The sequence below is a fragment of the Lathamus discolor genome, chromosome Z (genome assembly GCF_037157495.1).
Source record: "Lathamus discolor isolate bLatDis1 chromosome Z, bLatDis1.hap1, whole genome shotgun sequence".
NCBI classification, from domain to species: Eukaryota; Metazoa; Chordata; class Aves; order Psittaciformes; family Psittacidae; genus Lathamus; species Lathamus discolor.
Window position 1 is genome coordinate 508,291 of NC_088909.1, and position 18,576 is coordinate 526,866.

At 41.0% G+C, this 18,576-nt stretch overlaps 1 protein-coding gene across 1 annotated transcript; it reads left to right on the plus strand.

Annotated features, from left to right (window-relative positions):
* Nucleotides 1-128: 128 nt before the first annotated feature.
* On the plus strand, nucleotides 129-17,961 carry SHCBP1 (SHC binding and spindle associated 1). The gene is made up of 13 exons (XM_065663267.1): nucleotides 129-267; nucleotides 3,711-3,881; nucleotides 4,427-4,542; nucleotides 5,164-5,372; nucleotides 6,394-6,486; nucleotides 8,804-9,037; nucleotides 9,135-9,303; nucleotides 10,547-10,667; nucleotides 14,194-14,325; nucleotides 15,202-15,320; nucleotides 16,066-16,152; nucleotides 16,480-16,621; nucleotides 17,365-17,961. The coding sequence occupies exons 1-13, from the start codon at nucleotides 159-161 to the stop codon at nucleotides 17,697-17,699; spliced, it is 2,037 nt and encodes a 678-aa protein (XP_065519339.1). The 5' UTR covers nucleotides 129-158; the 3' UTR covers nucleotides 17,700-17,961.
* Nucleotides 17,962-18,576: the final 615 nt, after the last annotated feature.

Below are 18,576 nucleotides of genomic sequence, written 5' to 3' on the forward strand. Positions count from 1 at the left end.
GGGGACAGCGGCTCTGGGGGAGGGCGGCCGCTATTGGCTGTTTAACGCAGCGCAGCCCCGCCCTCCCGCGGCGGCCGCTAGCCAATAAGAGCAGCCGCTGCCGGTGCCGTTGTGGGGGGTGTGGCGCTGGCGCAGTTTGAACTTTTGGCGCGCGCAGCATGGAGGAGCAGCGGCTGCCGGAGAGCGCGGCTGGGCCGCAGCGCGAGGGCCGGGACGGAGCCGCGGGCAGCGCCGCCGGGCAGGAGCGCGCCGGGGAGGCGAAGCGAGGTGGGGGCTTGCCCGTCCCGCGGGGGCCGCCTGCGGCCGGGCGCGCCCCGGTTCTGGCGGCGGTCGGGAGGAGATCGGCGAACCGCGGGGAAGGCCGCGGGCGGGGGCGCGCGGTTTGCCGGGGCCGGCTCTACAGCCGCAGTGGGGCTCGGCCGGGCAGTGAGGCGGCCGCGGAGGCGGGCGGCTGTGAGCCAGAGCAGGCCGCGGAGGGGCTCGCCGCGCCTCAGCCTCTGCTGTGCAGCTTCCGGCGCGCCCGGGCGGGACGGGGCTGCGGCGCCCTGAGCCGCGCCCGGCAGCGTCTCGGCGCTTCCCGGTGCGTGAGGCCGCAGGTGCGTGGGGCGGGACCGCGCCGGGAGCGGGGCCCTGCGGTGGAACACCGGAGTCTGCGCACACGAACACAGCGGTCCTTCTTTTTAATGCTGTGAGCGTGGGGGGTGTCTCGGGTACAAACCGCAGACACTTGCGTCGGCGTCCAGGAACATCCGTGCGTTTGAAACGCTGACAGGAAAAACGCTTTCCTGGAAGAGACCGCTGCCCTCTGCTTTAATAGCGCAGCATGGGAATATCGACGCTTTTAGTATCTAGGGAATATCATTGCTCAGTGCCAGGTCATTATTGATACGAAGTTACAGGCTTGCAGTTTGTAAACAAAGTGCAAGCTGAATTAAATGGCTTGTTCTGGAGTGTATGCTGTGCTCTAGTACAGGGTATGGCTATTGTAGTTCCTGGATCTGATTATGCGTGTGTAGGAAAAAAACCCTTATTTACAGCATAGCTACAGTTCTACAATAAGCGCTTAAAATATTTCATAAATCGTTCTTGATTTAAAATCAGCTTTTCCTTTATTTGTGTTTCTGCTACAAAGAAAATTTACATTGCCTAAACACTTGTAACTGACTCATGCACTGTTTCTGATTAGGTTTTGCTGATTGAGTTTTGCCCCACATATGTAAAATTTTAACAAATTTGAGGTCAAAACTGCTAACTTTCATGAAGCATCCTGAAATGTAAGGGATGAGTTAAAAACAGAACGTGATTTTTTTTCTTTTACATATCTACATCTGATACCTGGTAATAAAGGGTTACATTGTGCCTGCTTGCTTAAGCAGTTGCTGTGCTTGGTGAAGCAGAACCAGAGTCAAAGTTGCTAGAATGGTGAAGCAGAATTGTAGGAGTTACAGCTGCTAGGCAGAATTCCAGTAAATAAGATTCATAGCTTAATATTGAAGACATTCTTGTTTAAATAGTATCGTTAGAAAGAGAAGGAACAAAAGATAGCCAGAGTAACAAAATTTGCAAACTTGACAAGTTTCTGCTTTAAGATACGTAAAACTGGCTTGTACCGAACCCGAGGTTTGGATAGGAGCCGAAACCCTATTGAGTCTGCGTGAAAGTGCAGTGATGAAGCAGCCTTCATCCTCACGACCCCCTAACGACCACCACCAGGAGGCACTGCGCAGGCACACCAATGGGACGAATGCCAGAAAACTAATTATAATACTAGACGGAAATAGGTTTTGCGTATGTATTAGGTGTGAAGCAATCTCATGTTTAGGTAATCATTATATGTAATACAAATGAACTGAGTGGCAGAGGAAAGGTGCGCATGCTTTTGGAGGAGTGATCCCCATGCACCTCAGAGCTGAATAAAGCATACCTACTTTACAACTCTAATGAGTTGTAGAGTCTATCTGCGTATTACATCTAGATATGTGGTAAAGGACAGACTGTAGTTAATAAAAATGCAGAAGCCTAGGAATTGTTAAAGTATCAAGTTATGGGAAAGAGGGTGTCTTGATTGTGTTGCATTAATGAAAAGGAAAAAACCACATCATCATCGCCGTTGGTTTACTGCAGTCATTTCCATGCTATTTGTTGAACTTAGGGATGACCAGGACTGAGTGATACCATAAGACCAATCATGACTGAGTTTGTAATGGGAACACAAGTGGAGACACTTTCTGGAGAACTCTAAAGGGATGCTATCATTGCCTAGTAACCTTCAAAGAACAGATTCAACCAGTGTCCATTTAAGTGTGCTAAAAATTACACTTCCCCTTCTGACTGAATATGTTCCTTGGAATTTCCATGTTATTTGTTAATTTATTAAAATGCAAAATCAGTGCCTGCACTGAAGAACAGGAAAAGACTTAAGGGTAGCTGTGAAGACGCATCTTTAGCTGAGACTTGTATTGAATTTTTATCATGCATCTTGGGTATGTTTTGTTCTTTGCTCACAGTACTGTGCATTGTTTTGGATCAGTTGTGTATAGGATTAGCTGGTTTTATAGGTTACAAAAGCAGTTGGATTATTGACTGATACCACGTCTGGGTGATGCAGGCAGTGTGCAGTGTACTAAACAAGGCATAATATGTACATGCATGGTAACGTATTACCTAAAGGATTTTATAGAATCATAGAATAGTTAGGGTTGGAAAGGACCTCAAGATCATCTAGTTCCAACCCCCCTGCCATGGGCAGGGACACCTCCCACTGAACCATGTCACCAAGTAAGCTAGTATGTAGCTGCAGCTCAGCCATGTGGCAGCAAAAAGGGAAATCGTCTTCTCATATAGGGTAATGAGACAAGGGGGGGGCACAAATTTACAAAAGGGAATATATAAACCTTTAGAATCAGTTTTAAGTAATGTTAAGTTTGATGGCTTTGTAACAGTAGCAATGGAAAATTACGGAGTTGCATGATAACAAAAAAAAAAAGTACAGCTAGAGAACATAGTAAGAATTCTTGTACAAGATAAATCTTTATAGTTGACATAATTTTAAGAAAAACAGTCTAGAAGAACAGGACACAGGGATAAGGAGTATCTGAGAATGGCAGGTGTCCAGGATGGGCTACAGTTAAACCAACTGATAAGTAGGAGGACAGGAGGATTATTATGCCTCTGGTGCTAACAAACCAATTAAGCTGGTATAAGCATCTAGTGCGCGTGCTTCAAAGGCTGCCAGAAGTGATGGAGATTGTTGGAAGAAGTAGATGACCCTCAGAGACCACCCCCACAGTTCTGTATGCATGCGGGGAACTTTCTGGAAAATGATGTAATCCATATGTAGCCTCATGAATATGTACATATGCCCAGGGACTATATAAGGGCGGCTCATGTAGCAATACAAGGACACACGTTAGGAGGAGCTATCCGCCGTGTCTCCCAGCGCCGCAATAAAGAATACCTGCTTGTCAGCTTGAAAACTTTGTTGGCAAGTTTGTTCCTGGAGTTTTCTCCAAATCAGTAACCATCCTGAAGAAGAGAACAAGTAACTAAATAAGGCAGTCTCTTCACTGAGGATAATTTAAAACATGTTGTAGAAAGCAGGTTTGTGATAGATCTTGAGCTGAAAAGTAATTCTATTGGAATAGAGTGACTGATGATTGCATTGAACTGACAGCATGTGGGCTTTGCTTTGTTCCCACTCCTCTCCCCAGATCTGTTCCAGGAAGATGATGATTCCAGCAGCGATTATGGCAGTGGCGATAAACCAGGGACTGCTTTAGGAAGGACTGTGCCAAATGAGAATATGCTTTTTCCGGATATTTTTAACACCAATCATCTTTTGTTTTATGAGCGATTTAAAGCTTACCAGGATTATATTTTAGGTAAGTAATTTCTTACAGAATATGCAGTGAGGTTTCTTGTAGTGACTTATTAAATAATCCAGTTTAAGTGGAGCTGATTCTGTATTAAACTGTAAGGTGATCTTAATTGGGTTTAGCAAAGATGTAGTGTGCTGTGATCACTTATGCTGCTATTGCTGATGGATCAGGAGGCAATGGTTTCAGTGTAAGTAAATAAACTCTGAAAGGCAGAGGTAATAATACTGGATTCTGTGCCTTGTTTTAACTGATCTTACTAGTACTTTTTTTGTGTGTAGTAAGGCACAGGCTAGCTGTTTAATACTACTGGCACTGAAACCTTCAGTACCTGGAAGTTTGAGTACTGAATCTTTTCCTCTAGAGAAGGACAAAACAGATGTCTCTCCAGCTTTCTGAGAGAGACGCACAGCAGAAATGCTGCTGGTTATGAACAAACCAGAAAGAATTCAAACTTCAAATATGAAAGACTCCAACTGTGTTTACTTTCATTTTCTGGTGAGCTGAATGACTTCTATCTTTGCATAAATTGCTGTCTTCAATTTCTTTAGCTGACTGCAAAGTTTCTGAAGTGAAAGAATTCACAGCTGAGTACCTGGCGAAGGTCCTTGAACCATCTGGATGGCAGGCAATCTGGCGCACTAATGTATTTGAAGTCCTTGTTGAGGTAAATAGAATGCAGTTGCTCAGTGAGAGACAATGCTCAGGCATTGTCTCCAACTAACATAATTTACCTCTAACAGACAGATCACTTATAAGTTTAGGAGCTGACAGAAAATAGTAATGTTTTCATATTTAATTGCTAGTGATGGCTAGAGCAATGGAAATTTCTTTTAAGGGTCCTTGTTTGAAACTGGAAGGGGAACACCAAGTCAGTGTGAGCAAGCTGTGAGGTAGAACTGGGCACAGAGGGAATAAATACTTGGTCCAGAGCTGGCTGGTGTAATGTAATCTTTTCAAGTATCAGGATCTGATAATTTCTCAGGGCTTTTTGGTTTTTTTGTGGTTTTTTTAATCAGCAAAATTCTTCCTTTTAGCCCACTTTGGTACTGACAATTGCTCTTCTACATTGTGCTCCTGTCACAGACCCACTGAGGATTGCTGGTTTGGGATATTTCTTTTCTAGGTATCTCAGTGTCCAAGTCATACATCTTTTTGCAAACCTTGGATGTTCAAACTGGCATTTCCATTACATATTTGATGAGTACATGCTGCTGACATACACATGTCATGTTAGCCCTCCTCAGCTAAGGTTCTGAGAAATCTTCAGAACTATTTGTTCTAACAGGTTGTTGATGTGGAGTATTCAGCTCTGAAAGCAGTTGTGCAACTCAGTGAGCCTTTCCTGTGTGAGTCGCTGGACAGCACCTTTACTTTGGAGTGCGTGAAGGAGCTCTTGGAGCTGAAGGAGTGCAAGATACTGCTGCAGGAGCTGTGGGTTGTGTATGACGAGTCAGGAGAGTTTGACAACACAGCACTAGCTGTGGAGCATGTCAGGTAGGAAAACACCCAAAGTTTAATTTTTGTCTTGAACAATGACACTCTGATAGCATCCAGTGGGTGGTGCACTGAGTTCTTGTGGTCATGCTGACAGCTCCACAAGCTAAGCTTTCCAAAGCAAAACTGGTGACTGGTATTGTGTGAAGACTGCGTGCAAAGAAAAATCTGTGGTGTCCTCTGCAGCTGCAGGTAATCACACAATAACCAGGTATGTTTGGCTGCAGCTTATTGTCAGTCTGCTTGCTGTGTCAAGAGCTTGGAAGGAAATAATTTGTGTTTTCCTTCTTTTTGCCTAGATTTCCTTGGGCTGTATCACCTTGCTGGCTCTAGTGCAGTGTTCCTTTATTTTCTGTGACATTTTGGTGGATTTTTTCTTTTCTGTTCTATTCTATTTTTTCTCTTTTTTGCCTCCTCCCCTGAATTTTCTCTATTTTTCAAGTGTTCATGTCTTCTATTTTCTTTTCTTTATCACCTCTGTCTCTTTTCCATCTCCCTTGCTTTCGTATACTAAATACTGTGTACAAATAGGCAGTAGATGGATGAAACAGCTAAAACAGGGGGAATGACCTTCCTGTCTAGAAAATGGGCCATTTCAGAAGTGGTGGGTGAAAAAGGAGAGAAGAGACACATTCTGCTGAGAGGTACTCTGTATTAGATATCTAAGCTTAAACGATGGAGGTGACAAGCTCATTGCCAAAAAGAAAGTTTAGCTGAAGGATGCCTCCCCAAAACCAAACAACATCCAAATCCAGCTTTTATCTGTTCACTGTCTTGATGAAAATGGAACTTGGGCTTTTTAGGGATTTTCAACTCTAGTGCACAAAATAAAACTCTTTATGCAGGTAGACAACAGAGAACTTGTGTGTGCTAAATATTTTACAGTAACACGGAATTGGGGGAAGTTGATGCTTTGAGATGAATTCTCAAACTGGTTACATTTGCATTTTCAGTGCTGTTCTTCCTGCTCAGGTAAACGTGGTCTCCTTTGTGTGATTAAATGCTTACTTTGCTTCAAAAGGTTCTTCTACCAGTGCATCTGGAGAGCCTGGGATGAGGAGGAGGATGATGATTTTGATTACTTTGTGCGATGTGTTGAGCCTCGACTGAAACTGTAAGTGCAAAACCTTTGATATTATTTGGATAGAACCACAGGGAAAGGTAGTGTGGGAATAGTGACACAGCTAGATTTTAAAAACTTTTCTTACTGGTAAATTTGAGCAAATGTATTCTAACAGCATTCACTTCTGATAGTCAAAACCTTTTATGGAAAAAGAGTGCAGCTGAGACTGCCACTTGATTTCTGAACCCTCTGTTTTTCCCTATAATCTTTGACCTTCCATCAGATGGCACTCCAGACCTAGCTATAGCCTCCTTCATGTGAATGGGAACTGTAATACTAGCAGGGGATGCTCTGATGCCTCTGGGTGTAGAGAAAGAACTGGAATGGAATTGAATGTAAACAAAAATTATGAATCGGTCATGTTGAAGGAGGAATGTATGCATTGCTTTCCCTAGTGGGATTAGTCAGCATTAGGTTTTCTGTAGGTTGGTTTTAAATGCTGTCCTGTCATGTGGAACTGAAGCAGTGCATAAGGACATGATCTGGTTATAGTTTTGAGGGTATCAAATAACCAAAGCATAAAATATACCTGGAAAGAATAATTGTAAGTATCATAACTTAGCACCATGAGTATCTGGAAGTTTGTGTGTCATTGAGATACAGGTTTGATACTGCTGTGATACTGGGGAACTAAATCAGTGAATATTCGCAACCTACCCTGAAATGCTATTTAGAATGTAGCATGTAGCACGTACTTAACAAAGAAAATGAGTAAATTCTCCACATTAGAAAGGTGGCTGGAGGCCTCTCTTTCAAACAGGACACAATGTGACTCTTTCAAACAGGACTGGGATATGCCTGTATTTTTCTGATATCACGCAAATGAGGAGGAAGTGTTATATATGGAAACTATACATGTTTCTGAAGTGTTTATACCAGTTCTCTCCAGCAAATGGCTGTTCTGTTGTTGAGTTTTTCCAGCCTCATGGAGATCTGCCATGGCATGAAACTAGGATAGAATGATGTGCCATAGGATAATGTTTTATTATTTTTTTTAAGACTGTGTGGCCTTACCGCCATTTTAGCAAGAATCCAACATGTTTAAAAAATATCTTCAAGTAGAAAAGTGAATGTTATGCTTTCTTATTCTCTGATGCTTCAGCACATGAATAACGTTAACCTTCAGTGCATGGAAACACAATATGCTTTAAACTTCTCAGGTGTCTGGTGTGTGCTGTTTTAATGGGAACAGACAGTAGCTTTACATTGCATGTTAGTTAAGTAAAGCTGTATGAACTACATAACTAAAGCTTGAAAAATCAAGATAGGTTTATGCACTTTCATAGTGTGTGCTCTAAACTGTAGAATGAATTGTGTACAAAATTGTTTCCTTCAGATCTTTTGTATTTCTATATTGCTATAAAATCATCTGCTGTTAATCATGCTGCATTGACTTACTCTGTTTCTAATAACGCCATTGCCAAAATTTTGTGAGGCTCTGTGTTTTTGTTCACTCTGTATAGATACTGACTGCTGTGACTACAAATTTTCATGGAGCATGCTTTAAGTGCACCCTTTAAAGAATCTCTGAAAGTTGAGGGAACTCAACTTTGCTTTTATTTCACACAGCCTCTCAAATAGAGTTATGTATACTGTGTTCAGTTGGTTCCCTACAAAAATGGTATGAGATAATTAAATCTTGTTTTATTTGTGTCATTAATTGATGTCCAGCTTTTCTGTAGTGACCGTGATTGGTCCTACTTGAATTGGCCCTGAAGCTCTTGGCACTCTCTAGCTAGCAGATGTCCTCATCTTTTGACCTTGGCAATGCAGCTATGGGCTGGCATTTTCTGGCTTGCAGTTTCATTTGTAGAGGTTACTCTTGGGATGGTGCAGATTTTGCTGTGCAGTGCCTTCCCATCTTCATCTGGTGCTGATAAAGCCTTTCTTATTCTCATTCTGCAGTTTTGTTCAGGTAGTTTAGATTCGTGCTAATAGAGACTTTACATTACAGGATTTTTCTTTGATTTCAGTTTTTCTATTAAACGCTTAAAAGACTAATTTTTATATATAATTACCTTGTAAGTACTTACCATTTTTTAGAGCTGTGCTTATGCTTTTGTTTTACCATGATTTCTGATAATTGCGTATAATCTTTCAAGGTGGATGGCCAACTCTTTAGCAAGTAATTTATTTGTGTCTCTTCATATTTTTGGTTTGCTGCTTTCAGAAACTAGCAGTGTTGATATAAACTGCAGAGAATCTAGACTGAAGTACTGATGTACTTAATGTGTTTAAAAATTGTTCTCATATTCTGTATTTAAAAATTGTTAGTGTGAAATAATTGACCCCTTGCTCTGAACTGCAGGCATTATGACATCCTTGAACACCGTGTGCCTTCTGGGCTTGTGGCCAATTACCAGAACTGCTTGTCTCAATGTGAAGAGCTTTACAGCAAGTTTTTAGATGTGAGGAACCACCTATCAAGCAGTGATTTGGACTCGGAAGTAGAAAATGTCTCCATGGTGGAAGGCCTAAAATTGCATGAGAAAATAGAGCACTTAAAACGAAAGCTAAAACTAATTGAGCATCCTCTGCTGAGGTACTTGGTGGGTTTATGCAAGGAGGAGGGCCATATGGGAAACTATACATGGGCAGTCTTAAATAAAACAATGACGGCTTCACTGCTCTTGTTCTAGGTACGTGTGTGGTTCCCAAAAATACAGCAGTCTCCAAGCTAAAGGACTGAGACCAACAGGTGCCAAGATCACTCATGTTGTGTCCTCAACCATGGTTGCAAGCATGCTGCAGTCATTGATAAGGGACAAACTTTGCCCTGAATCTTGTGGTGAAGAACAAGAAATACAGGTACAGCAGCAGGACTTGTCTGACTGCTAATAGGTTTTTTTTCTGCTTGAGAAACAATAACGAAGAGTAAGTTAATTTATCATGTACGAGACACTACATTTGTAGTGTTCTTTTTTTGTCAGTTCAAAAAAAGCAGTAGAATTTTAACTGTAAGTGGTAAGACTGGATGATACAAATAATTTCTTTTAATTCATTTGTCTGCTGAGTACTCTATACAGGCAGTTTCCTTCCTGTGCGTATGAAATGAGATAAACCTGTAATTCTACAATGAAACATGATTATGGTATAATACTTCTATATAATTCTGATATACTGTTTTCTTTTGATGTTGCTCATAATGACCTAGAATTTCAAGGAAGAAATGTCATTCTCTTGTTTTAGTTCCGAGTAGGAGATACATTTATTTTAGAGCAGTCTAGTTCTAGTGAATTCAGACAGGACTTACCACTTTACCGGTTAACAGTTTGAATTCCTTGGGCCCAAATAAAATTGCTTGCTGTTTTCTGATCATGTTCATGACTTGCAGATGGCCGCAATGGAGCTACAGGGAAGGTCCTAGATTAACTTCTGGGCTATAAATCAGATTTTCTAACTTGACAATTGAAAGTGCTCTTCTTGTGCTTACCCTGGAATTTGCTGGGAAGCAATAAATGTGCACTTTTTCTGCACTGTTTGTAATCCTTTAGTACAGAATCCCCAATAGTATTTGTGAAGGGTATCAGCCCGCCCTCTTCAGGCAAGAAAAAAGACTATCTGGACCCCATATTTACTACTGTAATATCTGAACTCTATCTTGGGGTGACTTGCAGCAGGAGTAAAGGGTTATGTCAGTGTTCAAACCAGTTCAAATCTAGTGGCTGAGTTTACATTACCTTCTGTTGTCTGTTTCTGTAGTTACTCATGGTAGGTCACTTAAGGCACAATTCAAAAGCTGGCTTCAAACCAAGGCCGTATTGAGGTTTGCTTTCTGATGCATATGCTCTTCAATCTGTGTCTCTGTCCCAGTTTTCTCTTGGGGGAATGGACATGACAAAAATACTGAAGGAACGTTTTAAGCCTGTTTTTGTCCAGAATGTGATATGATTCATAAATTCAAAGTAGATATTCTGTATTATTGGTGCATTAAAAGGGGTTTCTTTTAAGCAAAGGCAGCAACTTTTAATTGAAAAGCAAGCTTTTTACGGGCATAAATGCATCCACTTTTACAGCATTTTCAGGAGCTGATTATGTTTGTCTTTTACAGTTTCACAATGATCCACTGGCAGCTGTAAATGCCTGTTATGAAGGAGACAGAGTCATCATCTGTCCTGGTCATTATGTTGTAGATGACGTGTTCTGCATTGCTGATTCAGTTGAACTAGAAGGTAGAAGGTTTGATAGCATAAAGGTCCTTAAAGTAAACAATGTATTGAACAAGCTTTGCAGAAGGATTTACTTTCTGTGGAGACTGGTGGGAGCATTTGTTTTTTGATTTTTTTTTTCTTCAAAGTGTTCCTATTTCTGTTTGTAGAGCCATGTCTAATGCGGGATGGAGTAAGCTGTTTCATTGGCTGTAATTACTTTTGCAAATAAACTGCAAATTTTTGATGATTAACAGCAAATTAATAATTTCCTGCTAACCATTTGTATGGATAAATCCTGTTTATATATATATAATACAGAAGATTCAAAAGAAATATAGGGGATTTGATGTTTTCATTTTTAATCTCAGAAGCAGAAAAGTCATTCTGAGAGGCTTCAGTTTTTAGAACCAGTAACTTAAAAGTACTTCTTTTCCTGTCTTAATGTGCTTCAGAGGTGCAGTCTGAGACTCCCAGACAGTATTGTCCTGGTGAATACAGAGAGCAAGAGCAAAGTGCTATTTATGGCATTTACTGCCTGTCAACGATGTGTGTGGGGGGGGCTGCCAATTTGAATCTACATTATGTGAGGCACATGGGTAGAAGAGGGAGCTGTGGATTTATTTTTGCTGTTCAAATAGACACAGCATATGTGATCACATTTTTCTTGCAAAATAGTTGGTTTAAATACTTCTGTATTTCTGTCTTGTGTAGGATAAGTTGCATCTCTTCCTCAAAGTTCCTCCTATCTCAGTGTAATTCCTCTGCTTTAGGCATGCACAATCTGCATTGTAATACTCAGTACGTCACTGAGGCTTGTGCAGCTGTTCAGATACTTAGCTGCATTTTTGTTTTGTCAAAAGTTCTTAATGAGAAGAAGGCTAGGAGTTTAATTTCCTGCTGTTCTGGATTTGATTTTTCTTGCCCGCCTTGTTTTATGGGTGTCATTTTCATTCTTGTCCTCTTGTGTATGTTTGATTTATTAGATACACATGCTGATAGACAATGCACCTGTAGGATAAAGGGTTGCACTAAAGTGCTTTATTTATCTGCAAGAGTGACATTGTTCTAAAATTGTGGGGTGGTATTCACTGCTCTTCTAGCTCTGAGAAAGCAGTAATACAAATGCTGCAATAGCACACCTATTAAAGAATACGCTGCTCTGTTTTAAGGAGCAAGGCGTATGCGTATGTATCTTCAGTATGAGTCACTCTGAATAATGAGTACTTGCCAGGGTATTTAATCTTACATGGACTTGTGTTAGAGAAGTTTTGATAGCAATAGGAGCAGCCAAAACTGTTTGAAGTAGGAGCATGAAGAATAATGCTGCTGACACTAATCTGAGCAGCTGGCCATCTGGGTGGCTTTCTGGGGATGAAAGAGTGACTCATTGAAGACACAACGTCCCTTTGCTTAGTGGAGCTTTTATTTTTTTTTCCAGCTATGGTGCAAGTCAGTCCTAAGGTTGAAAGGTAAAAGCAGTAGCAACTGCAGGAAATCACAGTAAAATTAACACTTGACAAAAGTGTGCAGCAAAGGCACCTAAGGACTTTCCTTCTGCTTGTATAGTAGTTGTTCGAGCTGGATGGGAACCTGCAGCATCAGCCCATTTAACCCTTGTGGTCAGTGTTACTGGATGATTATTGCTGTTAGCCCCTGGGCAGTCACTGAGCTTACAGCATATTGCCATGACCTTGTGTATTGAGCACCACTGACAGCAGGTGACTCTTTCCTCCTCTATGCCTTATCTTTTCACGGCTTCCTTTTCACTAGAGCTGCTACTTCAGAGGTGCAGTGTTAAGCAAGCCAAAACATGGCGAAGTGCCCTGGGTTCATCTGTAACAGTTATTTTTCTCCTTAGTAGCTGGTGCAGTGCTGTGTTTTTTACTTTCAGTATGAGAACAGTGCTGATAACACACTGATGTTTTTAGTTGTTGCTACGTTAAGCTTACCCCAATCAAGGACTTTTCAGTCTCTTGCTCTGCAAGTGAGGAGGGGCAGGCACAAGAAGCTGGGAGGAAGCAGAGACAGGACACCTGATCCAAACTAGCCAAAGGGGTATTCCATACCACAGCATGTCATGCCCACTATATAAACTGGGGTCAATTACCCGGAAGGGCTAGGTCACTGCTCGGGTCGGGCTCGGTATCGGTCAATGAGTGGTGAGCAATTGTTTGTGCATCACTTGTGTTTATTTTTTAATTTTTTTTCCTTTTTCCTCTTAGTTTTATGTTCTTTCCCCTTGTCTTTTCCCTTATTAGCAGTAGGAGTAGTGGTTTTGTGTTATACCTTAGTTACCAGACTGTTCTTACCTCAACCCACGGGACTTGCATTCTTTCGATTCTACTCCCCATTCCCCTGGCAGCAGGGGCAGGGATAAAAGGAGTGGGAATGAGCTAGCTGTTGCATGGTTTTGAGTTAGCAGCTGGGCTTAAACCATTACATTAGGAAAAACTGCGAGTAGTCTGTAGGACAATTATTCCCAAAACTCTTTCCCTGGATAATAACCTCCTTCGGTGTGAAGTTAAACTATATGTGCTATTTGCTGTCCTGTAGTGTTCTCTCTATGTACTGAAGTAAACTGCCCCATACCACCTCCCCAGGGGTGACCATAAATCAGTAGCAGTAGGAAAAGATTTCTTAGTAGTACAGTCTATGTCAGTCACTTAAATTTGCATTAAATCTGCTGTCTTTAAAACTTTCTGCCAACTCTTGTTCAAAGGCTTTTCTTTTGAAGCTTTCTACTTGTACATTACCATATTTATTTAGGTACTTGGCTAAAAGTTAGCATCCTGCTCAGGCACTTCTTATCTGAGTTTGATGACAGGACTCATGCTGCTTTAATAAATGTTGCATTATTGCTTTCCCTATCATGATTCTTGTCAGTGACAAGCAGTAAGAGCTTTACATGCTCATAAATTTCCCTGTAAGTGGTTGAATGCTGACAACTGTGGATGGTTTTGTAAATCAATGTTGGCATATGTTTGAAAGTTTCTTTTCTGATCTGAATTAATCTGGAAGCCCATTAATGCAGGAACATTAAATTTTGACCCAAGTTTCACTTAAATATGAAAGTTCAGTGAAGCTTACTAAGAATATCAAGTCCTCTGCACTTGCCTGCCTTGTGTCATGGTGGTGACTGCTTTTATACCCCCTTGCTCTTTGGAACCTCTGCCTGCTCTTCTGAACTTCTGCACTTTGCAAGTTGACTGCAGGTGTCAGTGTCCTTGGCTACTGCATTGCCCTGCTCACCTGTAAATTCTGGGAGTGAGAACTTTGGCCTTGGCAAATTTGAGCTCACTTACCCTTTTGCTCAACTGTCTAAAATAACTTTACATTTTATAGCTTGTCATTGAAGTAAGGTAACTCTTGAGTTCTCAGAACCTGTACCTTGGTTCAGAGAGGATGTATGGTGTAGCCTGGCCACTGGGTGGAAAATCATATTCAAGATATTAGACCTCAGCGCTGTAACCTCCATATTTAAATGTCTGTAATTTAGCACCTATTACCAATTATTCCTCAAACTTGAATCTTTCACCTCTGCTTCAAGGCTATGGCTTGCCAGATGATATTGTGATAGAAAAACGAGGGAAAAGAGACAACTTTGTTGACTGTACAGGAAACAATATAAGGATCTCCAGTTTGAAATTAGTGCAACATGATGCTGTGGAGGGGATTTTAAGTAAGTATAAACGTATCTTGATCTCTTTGTGACTTTCATAATTTGCTCTTAGAATTAAAGCTGGGACACAGTGTTGGAGTTTACTACTTTTAACAAAATACTGTAGAGAGGAGCCCTAAAAGTATAAATATCCAGGCTTCCCCCCCTTTTTTTGACTTGCTCATAATGTGAAGTTCAAAATAAGATCTACTTTTTGCATTTTTAAGCTATTGTGGTTCTTGTGTTTTATTCTTATATTTGGGTAAGATCATTTGACTGGATCATTTTTCTGCTGTTAAGGCTGCCTGGCTCTGACTGCTGCACAGCCTCTGTCAGGCAACCTGGAAGAGGAAATAATTTCTCTTTCCAAAAAAGAACCCTCTCCACTGAGGAATGCCATATGCTGTAGAAGTAGTGTAGAACTTTCCTGACAGCACAGTCAAACTGAGGCTCAAATAATTCTAAATTGTACCCAATTAATTTATTGGCCATGGTCCTTCTGTCTTTGCAGAAGGTTTTGCAGAAAATTAAAATTTTGCCTCCACAGACATTTGGTTTTAAAGGTGTTAAAGTATCTTTTTTTTGTAACCTGTATGCGTGCATTCAGTATCTCATTAAATCAAAAAAAGAATAGTTGCTGCCACTTTCAACCAAAGAAATAAAAAAAAAGCCAAAGAACCCCTAAGAAATTCTTGACTCGTGCTCCCTTGCAACAGGGTTCTGGCTTATACTAAAAAAATAGCATAAGCTCACACCATGCATGTGGACCTGAAGTGGATAAGATTAAAATAGTAATTTTATCACACTGCAAAATTGCTACAAGTCCATCTATGTGTAGGAAGGGTTTGCTTTTGCATAACTGATTAATTTAACAGTATTTCTTTTTTGTGTATATAGATGTCCATCATGGTAAAACAACGCTGGAGAATTGTGTGTTACAATGTGAAACTGTAGGTGTAACAGTACAAACTTCAGCTGAGCTGTTAATGAAAAACTCAGATCTGTATGGTGCCAAGGTACAAAATTCTTAACTGTGGCTGGTTTCCCAAATTAAAATAAAGGTTTCTGCTTGGAAATAATTGTCTATAGTGGGGTGACTTGTGTTGCCCTTGAGAGAACCTTTACAAACTCATTTGGGACAACTACACATTACTGAGTTTAAGGAGATTGGTCCCAGGGATCTTGTAGCCTCCAAGAGTACCTAGTGAAGTGTCTCATGCTGATTTGCGTGTGATGATATGAAAATTATGTAATAACAGGGTATATCTGTGACATAATTGTTGCTGCATTGCTGGACTGATTCATGTAATAGAATGAAGTGATCTTTTGTTTTCTCTGCCCACAAATTTTCTCATTAAACCTTTCATTTTTTCTGCAAATGAAATGCCCTTTTTGAAAAGCTTGTCCATTGATTCTCACAGAGGGATGGTAGAGAACAGACACGAACTCTAGTTAGGACATTTCAAAGAATGATGGGGCTTTGAGTGTTGAGGTGCTTAAGTGAAGAACACGAGTGTAATGCACAACTATGCAGTTACTCTTTACCAGAGCTTTTACGGACTGGTAGCTATAACACTATGCCCAAGGCCTCAAACTTGAGTATGCTGCTTAGGTTGGTTAGCAAAGCTGTGAAGCTGGAGTGGTAACACAACTTTGCGTTGCACAATTTGCTAGATGAATAAAAAGATCTGCAGTGGAGCTGTCTAGTTAAATTGGAAATGTCTGAACTACTTGTAAACTGCTACCAATTTCATCTTGTAGAGTGCTGGTGTGGCAATATATCCAGGTAGTACGTGCACCTTGTTGGGCAATGGCATACACCACTGCAAGGAGGGAATACTCATAAATGTAAGTTCAAGGCAGAATGTACTAATTCTAAAGCTTATAGCTGCTAAAGTTAATGCAAACAATTTGTGTTTAGGCTGGCTTTATAACCTTGCTGCCTTATGTTAGAACTTTTATATGTCACACATGATGATAACGACATTTGTTCACCAAAGCAGTATACTTATTTTCTTTCTTATCTGCAGAAAGAAAATGCCTTTTACAATATCACCTGCATAGGCAAATGATAAAATTCTAGCCAATGCATAGAACTTATGCTACCTAAAACATGTAAATTTTGCACCCCTTTAGCTGTACGTAACATGTTGGATTTCCATTTCTTTGCCATAGAACTTCTTAGGTGAACACCATGACATACCCAAGATAACCATGGCCAATAATATGATCCATAATAATGAAGAATGTGGTGTGGTCCTGGTTAGACCAACAATGCACTCTGATGTGAAGGATGCATCAGCAGAGAGAACAAAAGGTATTTTTTTCTTCCTATAAGAAACTCCCAAAGCTAGTAAATGTAGTATACCCAGGTTTTTTGATTGCCTAATTCATAATCGTCTTAAATTTTCTAATGAAATCTACATTGACTTAGCTGAAATGAATGTTCGTAAGTCTCAGAACACTGGAATCTCTTGAAGGATAAACCTGCTGCAGAGAAGCACTTTGGATATCTGTGCTTCATGGCATGTGTGCACTTTCACTGAAAAGTCCTTATGAACCTGATCTGTGCTTCCTGCTAAGCAGAGCCTGTATAACTGATGGACCTCCTCAGGTCATACGGAAACAAGAGCGTGAGCAGCCAGCAAGCAGAAATGGCTTCTTTTACAGTCTTTCTGGTTCATGATAATTCTCTTTTTTTTTTTTTTTTGTTTTGTTTTTTGTTTTTGTGTGTGTTAGAGCTGAGTTGTGCTCCCAGCACAGGTTTTTTGGGTTTGGTTTTTTTTTCTCTGCAGAAAACAGAATGTGGCCACTGTATTTTTCATACTATCTTACATGTCTTACATTGCTTGGCAAATTGATGTCATCTCAAGAGGAAACCTTTTCCTCAAACATCTTACACGGTATTTGGAATAGGTGGCTGTCACTAACTAGCTATCCAAAAAGTGAGTGAGATGAGATGAAAATGTGAAGACTGAAGAAAACTTAATTCCAGGAGTTTTAAATTATTTTGCAGTTTAGCATGATTGTTGATGACATTCTTATTGTTTCCTGACCTAGGGAATACTCAGCCTATCCAGTCAGGCAATGGGACAGCCTGTGTAGAGGGCTTCAGGCAAGAAATACCACCTGAATGTTTAACTGAGGAGTTGGAGCTTTATGAGCAAGCTGAGATTTCTGAACAAACTGAAAGCAATTACAGAATTGCACATGAACTCATGGTTACTTTGGCAAAGAAGAGACAGCTGGAGAAGAGAAGACTGAGTGAACTGGGAATTACACAAGCTGATGGCAACTTCATGTCACAGGAAATGTTTGTTTCTATTGTGGGCAATCAGTTCAAATGGAATGGGAAAGGAAGTTTTGGTACCTGTCTTTTCTGCCCTGACTCCTAATGGCATTGCAATAAGAGATTGTTTTCACTGCTGCCTTCCAAGAAGTTAATCTGTTCCATTAGCCTTCCATAACATTACTAAAACTTCACAAATATTTATTAATAGTATATGTGTATAGTATGTGGGAGCTTTGCTTCCTTGCTGCAAGTATGGATAACATGGTAGAAAACAGAACTCTACCATGGAGACTGTGCATGTATTCTGCTTATCTACAGATGCTGCTGCTTTGCTGGCTCTTATTAAATTCTCTGGTGTATTTTAACTTCTCATTATACAAAAAAAAAAAACCCAGACCCCAAACAAAACCTGCAAAGAAAGAAAATATAGATTGGGTATAGATAGGGTTCATCATGGAAGAGGGGACAACAAATGTGCAGCATTATTGCTATGTCTTCATATTTTTTTTAAAGCATCACTAGTCTGCAGCTGACTCCTGTAACTACAGTCCCTAACGAAGAATCCCTCCCCAGCATCCCTATAGGCCCCCTTCAGGTACTGGAAGGCTGCTATGAGGTCTCCATGCAGCCTCCTCTTCTCCAGGCTGAACAGCCCCAACTTCCTCAGCCTGTCTTCATACGGGAGGTGCTCAAGTCCTCTGATCATCCTCGTGGCCCTCCTCTGGACTTGTTCCAGCAGTTCCATGTCCTTTTTATGTTGAGGACACCAGAACTGCACACAATGCTCCAGGTGAGGTCTCACAAGAGCGGAGTAGAGGGGCAGGATCACCTCCTGCGACCTGCTGGTCACGCTCCTTTTGATGCAGCCCAGGATACGGTTGGCTTTCTGGGCTGCGAGCGCACACTGCTGGCTCATGTTCATTTTCTCATCGACCAGCACCCCCAAGTCCTTCTCCACAGGGCTGCTCTGAATCTCTTCT

What these genes read in the sequence shown, in the direction of transcription:
- SHCBP1 (XM_065663267.1), top strand. Translation starts at nt 159, where the DNA reads ATGGAGGAGCAGCGGCTGCCGGAGAGCGCGGCTGGGCCGCAGCGCGAG. An exon ending in ATTGAGCATCCTCTGCTGAG is followed by an intron (nt 9,038 to 9,134) that starts GTACTTGGTGGG and finishes CTCTTGTTCTAG; the next exon opens with GTACGTGTGTGGTTCCCAAA. An exon ending in ATCAGCAGAGAGAACAAAAG is followed by an intron (nt 16,622 to 17,364) that starts GTATTTTTTTCT and finishes TTCCTGACCTAG; the next exon opens with GGAATACTCAGCCTATCCAG.